The following is a 12,465-nucleotide window of genomic DNA, read 5'->3' on the forward strand; positions in this document are numbered from 1 at the left end:
CTTCAAAGAGGAAAAGCTTGGAAATAATAAAGCCGTTGTGGCCCTACAAGTTTTACTCTCTCAGTAAAAGCCACAGTATTATCCAGACATCAGGATTCTTTAGCTCAAATAAGCCAGTGATCAAGTATTCCTACCTCCAGGATGCCCTAGAGCAGTGGTTCTGAACCTTCCTAATGCCGTGACCCTTTCATACAGTTCCTCATGTTGTGGTGACCCTCCCCCGCATAAAATTATTTTTGTTGCTACTTCATAACAGTAATTTTGCTACTGTTATGAATCGGGTGACCCCTGTGAAAGGGTCATTCGACCCCCAAAGGGGTTGGAACCCACAGGTTAAGAACCGATGCCCTAGAAGAAAACAAGGAAAACAAAATGATTACCGATAAGGCTGCAGAGCCTGGACTACTACCCGAGTGCCCTTCTTTGCCACCCTGATGATGAAGTAGTTTTACTCTTTGTGCGGCTAACTGAAAGGTCAACAGTTCAAAACCACCAGCCACTCAGGGAAAGACAAGGTATCTATTCCCATAGAGTTACATCCTTGGAAACCCATAGGGACAGTTAGTTCTGCCCTGCCCTATAAAGTCACAAAATAAAAAGCCCAAAAATAAGTCAGAATTGATTAGTTGACAGTGAGTAAGGCCACCACCCACCCCGTCTAGTAGGAATTTTTCCTGACAACAGCTTTACTTCCACGTATGTAGGGCAGTGGCAGTTCAAGGGTAAAATGTTCATCCTTCCATGTGGGAGACCCAGGTCTGAATCCAAGCCAATGTGTCGCATATGAGTCACCACCCATCTGTCAGTGGATGTGTATGTGACCGCTTGATGCTGAACAGGTTTCGACAGAGGCAACACACTGAAAGCATCAGCCAAAAACAAGGCTCGTGTAATTGACGGAATGCCAAATGAAATGTGTCAACAAGCTGATGAAGCACAGAAGCACTCATTTTTCTATGCTAGGAAATTTGGAAGACAGCTATTTGGCCAACTAACTGGAAGAGATCCATATTTATACTTATTCCCCCATAAAATGTGACCAACAGAATGCTCAAATTATAGAACAATATCAGTAATATCACATTCAAGTAAAATTTTGCTGAAGATGATCCAACAATAGTTACAGCAATACATGGACAGAGAACTGCCAGAGGTTCAGGCCAAATTCGGGTGGGGCATAGAGCAAGGGATATCATTGCTGATGTCAGACAGATCTTGATTCAAAGGAGAGAATACCAGAAAGATGTTTACCTGGTTTTTTTGTTTTGTTTACCTGTGTTTTATTGACTACGCAAAAGCATTCAACTATGAAGATTATAACAAACTATGGACAGCCTTGAGAAGAATGGGAACTTCAGAGCTCTCCACTGTGCTCCTGTGGAACCTGTACATGGATCAAGAAGCAGTTGTTCGATAGATGTTCAAACAGAACAAGAGAACGATGCATGGTATAAAATTCAGGCATCCTCAAACTACAGCCCACGGGCCACATGCGGCCCGCCGAGGACATTTATCCGGCCCACCAAGTGTTTTTGCCCCATTTGTTTTTATACTTCAAAATAAGATATGTGCAGTGTGCATAGGAATTTGTTCATAGTTTTGTTTTGTTTTTTAACTATAGTCCGGCCCTCCAACGGGTCTGGGGTAAAGTGAACTGGCCCCCTGTTTTAAAAGTTTGTGGACCCCTGGTATAAATCAAGACAGATGTGTGTCAGGGTTGTATCCGCTACCTTACTTATTCCATCTGTATGCTGGGCTAATAAACAGAGAAGCTGGATTATATGAAGAAGAATGTGGTATCAGGAATGGAGAAAGGCTTATTAACTACCTGCAATATGCAAATAACACAACTTTGCTTGCTAAAAGTGAGGAGGACTTGAAGCACTTTTGATGAAGTTCAAGGATTGGAGACCAGTATGGATTGCAAATGAATGTAAAGAAGATCAAAATCCTTACAACTAGGACCAACAGGTGACATCATAATAAATGGAGAAAAGATTGAAGCTGCCAAGGATTTTGTCTAGCTTGGATTCACAATCAATGCTCATGGAAGCAGCAATCAAGAGGCCAAATGACACCTGACAGTAAGTTTATCAGCTGCGCAAGACTTCTTTAAAGTGTATTGAAAACGCAGGGATGTTACTTTGAGGGCTAAGGTGTGCCTAACCCAAGCCATGGTATTTCATATGCATGTGGAAAGTTGACACTGAATAAGAAGACTGAATAAAAACGATGCATTTGAAACATTGGTGCTGGCAAAGAATAGTCAAAGCACCATGGACTGCCGAAAGAACAAGTGAACCTGTCATGGAGGCAGTACAGCCAGAAGGAGGCCTGTTGGTGAGACTTTGTCTCATGTACTTTGGACATGTTGTCAGGAGACAGCGGTTCCTGGGGAAGGACATCATGTTTGGTAAAGTGGAGGGGCAGCAAAAATTAGGAAGGCCCTTGACACAGTGGCTGCAACAATGGGCTCAAACATAAGAACAAGTGTGAGGCTGGCCCAGGACCTAACAACAACAACAACAAGCACATGAACAGATAATAACATCAACATCAGGAAAATGCCCATCAAAATCACAATGAGATTCCACTTAAGGTCACTCAGATGGCTACAATCATAAAAGTAGACAATCCAAGTGTTGGCAACGGTACAATGAAACTGCAGCACTCACACACTGCTGGGAGGAATATAAAATAGTGTGGTCGCTTTAGAAGACAGTCTGACAGTTCCACAAACAATTAAATGTTAACATTACCATCTGGCTCATCAATTTTACTCCTTGCTATTTATCCAAAAGAAGTGAAAACAAGTGTTCCAACAGGTACATGTTCATGAATGTTCCAAGCAGCATGCCTCACAACTGCTAAAAGGTAGAATCAACTCAAATGAATGTGTAAACAAAAAGCAAAATACACATGAAATGAGATATGAGGCCATCAAAAGTAGTGAAGCACTGAGACATGTGACATCACAGTTGAATCCTGAAAATATGCTAAGTAAAAGTGGCCAGACACAACGGGCCGCACATCAGAACAAGCAAAGCAACACAGACAGAAAGCAGACGGGTGGCTACCTAGGGATGCAGAGAGCAGACGGGTGGCTACCTAGGGATGCAGAGAGGGGGCCTTGGTGATGAAAGTAATGAGAAGTCAGACAGTGGTGAAGGTGTACAACACTGACTGAACTGGCAACGAGAGAGACTTGGCATAATCACCTTGCAGTATTTAACCATTCTCAGCTCTCAAGGTTAGCAAATAAACTATCAAACTAAATTATTTTAAAATGTGGAAACATGAACACTGACTGGATATTTATTGACATTAAGAGATTACTAATTTCTTAGAGGTATGATAATGGAATTGAAATATGGAGAAGGGGAGCCAAAAAAAAAGAGAGTCCCTATAACTTAAAGATAACTACTGAAATAGCTCTGATATAGTGGTTATACTTTGAGCTGCAATCTGCATGGTCGGCAGTTCAAAACCACCAGCAGCTCCTCAGGAGAAAGACTGAGTTTCTACTCCCATAAATAGTTACAGTCTCAGAAACCCACAGGGAGGTCGTTATGCGTCAGCAACCATGAGTTTGGTTTTGGTTTTGAATGAAATAGCTCCAGGTGAGATGATATGGTGTCTGACATTGGTTTCAAAATAACCTGGGCAAGGGGAGGGAAAGAGGTAAGCAATCGATGAAATAGGGTGGTAATTGCTGAAGCCATGTGATAGGCATACGGGGGATTGTTATTATTGTTATTATTATTATTAATTATACAACGGGACTTCAAAAGGTTTGTGGAAAACTTGAATAAAAAGATCATGGAATACTTCTTTGAACTTTTTGAAGCCCCCTCCCACTGTTCTCTTCAGTTTTGTAATGTTCGAAATTATCTTTGAAGAAAAAAGGAAGACAATACAAATGTGTATGTCATATTATCTTAATATCTGACAACTATCAATCCCACAGGTCAGAATGTCCCCTTTCAACTAACTATTCTCAGGAGAGGACTGGAAATACCCAGAATTCCCCTTCCATCCTCAGCAACCCCTTCTTCTGCTGTAACTACCATCTCTCTCAAAAGCTCTCATCCTTAATGCTTTTTCTCTGAAAAGCCCCTTATTAGTTTCCTTTTGTGATGTGTTTGGCCTTCAAACTAATGATTCAAACTCAAAGCAAAACACTTGATATTAAATTGCTCCTTCAAAGATAAAAATGATCAACTCCCCTTGGGTCTTCGATTTCACTTCCTCTTAAGAAGGCAGAAGAAAGAACAGCCCCTCTCTTGAACTTGTAGCAACAACTCCTTCAAATTAAAGGGAAGAGGCTCTCCTAGTGCCTAGCCCCAGCCCGTATCCCACTGGTGAGCCAAGAAACCGCTGGCTCCGCACTCCACACTGGTCCTGGGGAAACAGCATTACTCGCTCTCACACCCCTGCGAGAGGCACCGGACACCATCAGCTGACTAGGAAGCACCCTGTCCTCATTACAACAAGTCTAGGAGATAGGTCCTACTGTTTATCCCCACTTTGCTGGCTCTTCCAGCGTGGCCAATTAACTTTATCTAAATCTCCCTATTGCCACCTGGGAAAGCCAGCGCATCACTAACCTTCAAGAAAGCTGAATTAATCACTACTCTGGGTAACAGGAGACGGACAATCTCTAAGGAACCTCCCTCCTCCGCCCACATACTCCCTCATAAGGATTATCCGGTTCACAAATATTGCCGTGAACAGCAAAAATAATAATAATAATCCAGAAGACACATAACGTGAGGGCGGGAACAAACAACGGAGACAAGTGTGATGGGTGACTTTCGGGCGGGACATCTCTAGAAATCCGCGCGGGGAGCCGTGGCGGAGGGTCCTGGGGGCCCGGGCTGCTGGAGAAGCAGCTCCACAGGCGCGCAAACCCCAGCGGCCAGAGGCCAGGCGGCGCCTCCTAAGCAACCCCGGGTCACAGCGTGGCTGCGGAGACAGTCCGGGGCAAGCCGAGATGCCGCCCTGAGTCACTCCCATCTGCACACACGACACCCAGGAATGACTTAGCATCAAAACACGAAAGGACTCTTGGAAGCCAACTTCGGAAACGCTAAGTGCACGCTGTCTACACCCGTCTCCGGGCTCACCTGCCCCGGGTGGGAGGCAGGAGGGTGAGGCCACGGTCCCCGCGGGGGGCGAGGAGGGTGAGAAACCTCACAGGAGTTAGGACAGGGGGAGAGGTGGGCGCTGTGCCGGGAGGAGGCTCCCGGGTGAGGAGCCCAGGATGGGAGACGGGAAAGAGGGGCGGCGGGGAACAAGGGGATGAAAGGGCGGGCAGACAAAGGGAACTGAGTCCTTGGGGGCTCGGAGCTCCTGGGACGCGGGTGTCAACGGCGACTGGAGCCGCCCTTTGCCTGAGAGAAACTGGGGTGGCCGGGTCCTGGGGGTGAGTGGAGGACGAAGGTCTGGGACGCAGGGGGCTGAGGGGCTATGACAAGGGGTGTGAGCGCTGGGACGTGGTCACCGGGCAAGGTGGCCGGGGGACTGGGAGGAAACAGGGACCCGGCGCTTGTGGAAACTGGCGGTCAGGGATCAGGGCGCTGGGGCTGCCGGCACTTGGGCGCTCACGGACCTGGAAGTGACCAGGGGCTGGGAACTGGGCGGCCAGGATGCGGACGCTGGGAGCCAGCGGGCAGGGGTCTGGGGGTCGCGGGACTGGGGGCACTCAGCGTCCGCAATGTGCAGCTGGGCGGCGGGAGCCAGGGCGACTGGGGCAGGTGACAGCCACGGGGCCACCACTCACCGCTCATGATGCCGCTCCCGGGGCCGGTGCCCGCGCCGCCGCCGCCGCTGCCGCCGCCGCCGCCGCCGCGGAGCTCCAGACAGGCCGGGAGTCGGCGCGCCAGCCCCGCCCGTCGCCCCGCCCCGGAAGTGCAGCGCCGCCGCTCTGGCCCCGCCCCCCGACCCGGAACGTAAACACGGGCGCCGGCGCGGGCCGCCCGAAACACCCGGAAATTGTGCCTTGAGTCTGGAGCCACGTGTGAAAACGCTGAAAGGAGGACCTAGCCCCGCTAGGCCATGAAGCCCAAGCCAGTTCCATGCCCCTCCGCGCGAACTTCCCGCCCGGGCACACCTTGTGTGCCTGCGCACCGCGGCTGCAGATGGGAAGTTTGAGCTGCCTGTGAAGGAGCTCCCAAGCAACGGGAGCTGGGCGTCTGGAGAGGCTCCTGCCAGAAATGCAAGCCAGACGCCTCTTGTGATTGGTGGTGTGTTTTAGGGCACAAAAAAATCGCAAAAATAACTTAGGGCGTACTTTTATTGGGTATTAAATGGGAAGTGACAGGCCAAGACTCCAGATGAGGGCACAAGGCCGTAATGAAGGGTTTGCTGAGATCACAGACTTAAGGACATGGGAGGGCAAAGGAAACTGTCACGAAAGCGTGACTGGATACAAATAAATACCAAACAGTTAAAGGGGGTGGGGCACAGAAGTGGGAAAGATGCTGTGATTGCTTTATGTTAGAGCTTAAAGATTGGTCTGGTCCAGGGCCTCTGAACAAGCCAATCAGGGCATGACTGTGGCACCCCAGTACAGCAGTTTCCATCAAGAACACACCCAAGACAGCCCCTAAAGAAGACTGCCCCTCCCTGGGCTGGTCAGCTGGCGTGGAAGTAATCCACTTTCTAGTGCACGCTGCCCAACTGTTCACATCCCAGGATAATGGTCAGAAGGCATGGAAGCATAATCCAGGTGGAGACTCTGCAGGTGGATTTTGGGTTTCACTGCTATCCATAGCCTTCTGCAAACCAGGTGTTCAGAATTTAAGCGCTAAAGCAGTGCTTAAGGGTATCTGTGAGTTGGAACTGATTCGATGGCAGTCAGTAAGACAGTGTTTACTGCTTAGTATGAGCCGATTTTCAAAAGTCAGCATACATCTGGCCTCCTTCAAGCACCCTCCTCCTTCCTTCTTCCCCATTCGTCTCATAGAACTCTTACAAGAAGAGCGTGTGTTTCAGGGAAGCCATTAAAATATCCACAGAAAAAAACTGTTTAATGACTCAAACGTTATGGTCAGCAAAAGCATGCTTGTGAGCCTTGCCATTAAGACCTGATTTTGCAAATGCCAACCAATCAGAATTTTCCTGTAAATTCCTGGATCCCCTATTATGCTCCAAAAATTCCTTTTGCTGCAGTATTTTATGAATCTTTACAAGCTACGGCCCAATATCATTGATTCTTCAATAAACTTGTGAATTGTTAACACAAGCTCCAATTTTCCCCTTTACATAGCCGACCCACACCATTTTTCTAATAGGATGTGCTCATTTCATGCCTGTGTCAGTTTGTTAATTCTCACAATGTTTTAAACTTCATAATGCTATTGCCCATTCAATAGACCACAGCCTCGTGTCAACATATATGTCAACTTGTATGTGAAAAACCCAAGTACAGAATACTTGTTTGAGTCGTGTTATGACACGATTGGCTTCACTGCTGTGGCCTGGAAGCAAGCACACAGTATTGTCCAAATTCTACCTGTACATTGCCTCTCATCAGGTGATCTCCACCTCCCCAACCTGGGAGTTTATCTTTTTAAAAAACTACTCAACAGCAGTCAGGAGCTCTGTGGAGAAGGATGAGCTGTGGATTCGTGATGAAAAAGTGGAAAGCATGCAAACCCTAACCACAGAAGAGCTAAGGCACTCTTGACCCATCATCACACAGCAAATTCTTGCAGCTATTGAAAACACTTAAGGAGAAGACTGTGGAGGCATGGGAAGTGGTGATGCATTCAGTGAAAACCCAAGGCAAAAGTTGGTCTGCCACGATGACAACTGTGTCAAAATAGAGCAAATGAAAAAGAAAAAGGACTGCTGTCATCTGATTGAAAACTATAAATCCAGTCTATCAGAATGCACACACTAAAAATTGTAATCATATTGGGGATTTTTAAAAAATAAGTCAAATAAGAGTAGTTAAGTTTGGTGAGATCGTCTTTTCCTTTTTTTTTCTTCGAAATTATGCTTTACAGCTGTTTGTATTTTGTTCTTAAACAGTAGGTGTGACTCACTCCGTCCTCAGAAAGCCTAGTTTCAGACTCACTGCTCCTGTGGCAGTTGGCAGGATAAAGCCTCCCCTGCTTCACACGCTGTCAGGAAGATCATAGCACCCAGACCTTTTCATTGCACTTCAGGTAAGATCATTGTGCTTGTTCTTACATGTTCTACCACTAGCCCACTTCTTTATGGGTCATTTTGTAAAGTATATTTTGGGAGACACAAGTCAATCCATGACAGCAACTAACACAAAGTGCTGTAGGAACCATCCAGGGCTAGAAACCACCTCTGCATACTCATTCCTACAGGGTTGCTCTGCCTTGGAACTGACTAGATAGAAACTAACAGTCTTTAAAACAGTCCTCTGAGTGGATAGTGTTATTCTCATTCCACAGACTAGAGTAAATAATTTTTCCATTGTCCATCAAGACCTGTAACTTCCTAGTAAGAGAACCAGAATTCGTACCTCCGCGGTCTAGCACCAAAAGCCTGACCCTTAAGCCACTCAATTATATTGGCATCTTGCTTGGTAAAGTAGCGGAGCAGTGAAAAAGAGGAAGACCTTCAACAAGATGGATTAGCAACAGTGGCTGCGTCAATGGGTTCAAACATAAGAATAGTTGTGAGGATGGCACAGGACCCAGCAGTGGTTTGTTCTGTCAGAACCAACTCTACTGGGCCCCGAATAAAGCCAAGAAGGCAGAAAGTTCCCACTTAAGTTCCCCATATCCTAGACCTAGCACAAATGTCACAGAGCCCCGAGATTGTTTCTTTTCTTTTCTTTTTTTTGAGAAATATTTCTCTAGAGATTTATTTAGGTATTCATTTTTTGCTTTTGATTTATTCACAAATATATATTTACAGTTATTGAGTGCATAGCACTGTACACTTATATTTCTTAAAATGAGATCATGATATGATTTGAGCCTTTTTTCCCACTTAACAATATGTTTGTAGACATTAGGGTGCACCATAAACTTTTTTAAAACTCCATTGTGTACAATATTTTACTATTTCTAGAGGTACTGTAAAGATTGCCTACAGGAGCCCCAATATCTTGAAGGGCTCTGTCGTATCTTGGCAGTAACCAAATAAATAAAGTTAATACGACCAGAAGGTATCCCTGTTGCATTGCCTGTAATCAAACTCCAGGGAGGGAACCCAGAACCCTCCCCAGTAATGGCTAACATTGCAGCCACTCAAAACTAAGGAACTCAAGCATAAAATGTAGTTCATGTGAGGGCGGGGAAAAATAGATCAACCTATCAGGATTTAAATCCTAAATCTGCAAATTACTGGTTATGTTAACTTGTACGACTTCTGTTCTGTCATTGCAATAAGGCTTTAAAAGGTTCAGGAAAAACAGAAATAAAAAAATAATGGACTATTCCCACCAGCTTTTTGAAGCCCCCTCATACCTATAAAATGGGGATAATTGTGGCCCACCAACCTTTCCATTTTCTGTGCCCATTGCACGAGTTAGTGCATGCAAGCTCTTAGAAGAATGTCTATTAAACTCAGGAAGATACAGGTACATTTTAAGGTAATCACAAGATAAGTAAACTATTCAAACCATTGAATTGTATGATATGTGAATTATTTACTAATAAAGCTACTTTTTAAAAATTTTAATAGAAATAAAGCTCATTTTAAAAATCTATGCATCAAAATATAAAATAAAACAGTAAACATGAAATCAATAACAATATCTACAAACAAAAATAAAACTAAATGATACAAAGAAACCAACACCATCTCACACACACACACACACGCACACCAAAAACACAAAACATTACATAAGCAAAAGTTATACCTATTGATAATCACAATGAATATAAATAGCATAGATGTACCAGTAAAGAGAAAGAATAACAGAATGGATTAAAAACACAACCCATCTGTTCACTGTCTGCCAAAAGCACATCCTAGGCAAAAAGATATACACTAAAATTCAAAGAGTAGGAAAAAAATTGAGCAAACAACCAAAAATGAGCAGGAGGTCAATGTCATTCCTTATTAATATAGACTTAAGATAAAATAATAATTTATAAATTATTAAGTGTTCATGAGGGAGGGGGTAGTGGGGAGGGAGGGGGAGATAAAAAAGGAAAATGAGCTGATTCTAGGAACCCAAGTGGAAGGCAAATTTTGAGAATGATGAGGGCAATGAATGTATAAGGGTGCTTTACTGAATTGATGTATTATGGATTGTGGTAAGAGTTGTATGAACTCCAATAAAATGATTTATTAAAAAGAGAGAGAGAGAGACTTTAGGGTAAAAGTCACCATAAAAGACAAGGAATGTAACCATAATAAATACTTACATACCCAAGACAGGACTCAAAAATACATGAAACTAACAACATTGAAAAGAAAAATAATTCCAAAATAAAAGTAGGAGACTTCAAATGCCACTTTCAATAAAGGTCAGAAAAACCAAAAACTCAACAACAATATACACAAACTCACTGTCATAAAGTCAGTCGTGATTCATGGTAACCTATGGGCAGAGTAGAACTGCCCTGTGGGTTTCGGAAGCTATATATCTTTAAGGTCGCAGAACGTTTCATCTTTCTATCTCAAAGCAGCTGATGGTTTTGAACTACTGATAACCCACTATGCTACCACTGTTCCTAGCAATGATGTAGAAGATCTAAATGCCACAAATGGGAGAAATATGAGGCTTTCTACTCTCATACGGAGTTACAGTCTCAGAAACTGACAGGGTCAGTTCTACTCTGTCCTATAGGTTTGCTATGAGTCAGAATCAGCTTGGTGGCAGTGAGTCTGGTTTTTGAGTTAAATGTCAGAATCAACCAGTTTGACAGACATAAACAGAACACACGAGCCAACAGCAGCCAAGTATATGGTGGCATCAAAAGTTTGTGGAAAATGGAATTAAAAGATAATTGAAATTTTCCAATTTTTTGAAGCCCCTGTTACATGGGTCATTCTCCAGAATAGACCACATTTTAGAACATAAAGTAAGCTTCATAAAATCCAAAACATTTCAATGATAACAGCATTTTCTCTGATCACAATGCTATAAACTTAGAAAGTGATAACAGGAACCCAAACCCAAATTCATTGCCATTGAGTTGATGCCAACTCACAGTGACCCTGTAGGACAGGGTAGAACTGCCCTTGTGGGTTTTGAAGACAATAACTGTTTATAGAATTAGAAAGCTTCATCTTTTTCCCTCAGAGTGGGCCATTTGGTGGGAGTAACAAAGGCCGTATTAAATAATTTAATTAAATAATTCACTGCATTACAGAGGGACCTAACAAAATTAATGCTCAGAAGGTAAATGTATAGCTAAAATTACAGACTCCAAAAAATAATACAGAGCCAAAATTGTTAACTCTATAACTAGAGCAAATAGAGTAGCAAAAGATGCCCATCCTTGCCAAGAAAAAGAAATACTGAAGAAAAGAGCAGATAAAGACCTGAAAAAACTATAGAAAGAATCTGTAAGACCAGAAATTGATTTTTTGAAAGGGTCAATAAAATCAACAAACCACTGGTCAAATTGATTAAAGAAAAGCAAATAACCCAAATATAAAGAGAAATGAGTGACATTACAACAGAACCAACTAAAATTTAAAAAAATTTTTAAGAGAGATCATGACAAAATGCTATAAAAAATTATGCTTATTCCATGATGCTCACCTTCCCAACACGACCGCTGAAGATAAATGTGTGCATAAGCAAATGGGGTGAAGAAAGCTGATGGTGCCCGGCTAATAAAAGATATAGCATCTGGGGTCTTAAAGGCTTGAAGGTAAACAAGCGGCCATCTAGCTCAGAAGCAACAAAGCCCACATGGAGAAACACACCAGCCTGTGTGATCACAAGGTGTCGAAGGGAAGAGGGAGGTATCAGGCATCAAAGAACAAAAAATCATATCATTGTGAATGAGGGGAGTGCAGAGTGGAGACCCAAAGCCATCTGTAGGCAGCTGGCCATCCCCTTACAGAAGGGTTGCATGGGAGGAGACAAACCAGTCAGGGTGCAGTGTAGCAACAATAAAATATAAAACTTTCCTCTAGTTCTTAAATGCTTCCTCCCCCCACTATCATGATCCCAATTCTACCTTACAAGCCTGGCTAGACCAGAGGGTGTACACTGGTACAGATAGGAACTGGAAACACAGGGAATCCAGGACAGATGAACCCTTCAGAACCTGTGATCAGAGTGACAGTACTGGGAGGATAGAGGGAAGGTGGGGTAGAAAGGGGGAACCAATTACAAGGATCTACATATAACCCCCTTCCCTGGGGGTGGGACAACAGAAAAGTGGGTGAAGGGAGATGTTGGACAGTGTAATACATGAAAAAATAATAATTTATAAATTATCATGGGTTCATGAGGGAGGGGGGACAGGGAGGGAGGAGGAAAAATGAGCTGATACCAAGGGCTCAAAT

The 12,465-nt window shown here is 43.9% G+C and overlaps 1 protein-coding gene across 1 annotated transcript in view; it reads right to left on the bottom strand.

Moving 5' to 3' along the window:
* SNX29 (sorting nexin 29) overlaps window positions 1-5,888 on the bottom strand; it is a 499,345-nt gene extending 493,457 nt beyond the window's left edge. The window contains exon 1 of the mRNA XM_075564274.1: window positions 5,783-5,888. Within this exon, the coding sequence (XP_075420389.1) occupies window positions 5,783-5,789 (7 nt within the window). The 5' untranslated portion in view covers window positions 5,790-5,888. The remainder of the gene's footprint in view (window positions 1-5,782) is intronic.
* Between the last annotated feature and the right edge of the window lie 6,577 nt (window positions 5,889-12,465).

This window comes from Tenrec ecaudatus, chromosome 12 (assembly GCF_050624435.1).
Source record: "Tenrec ecaudatus isolate mTenEca1 chromosome 12, mTenEca1.hap1, whole genome shotgun sequence".
Classification (NCBI taxonomy): domain Eukaryota; kingdom Metazoa; phylum Chordata; class Mammalia; order Afrosoricida; family Tenrecidae; genus Tenrec; species Tenrec ecaudatus.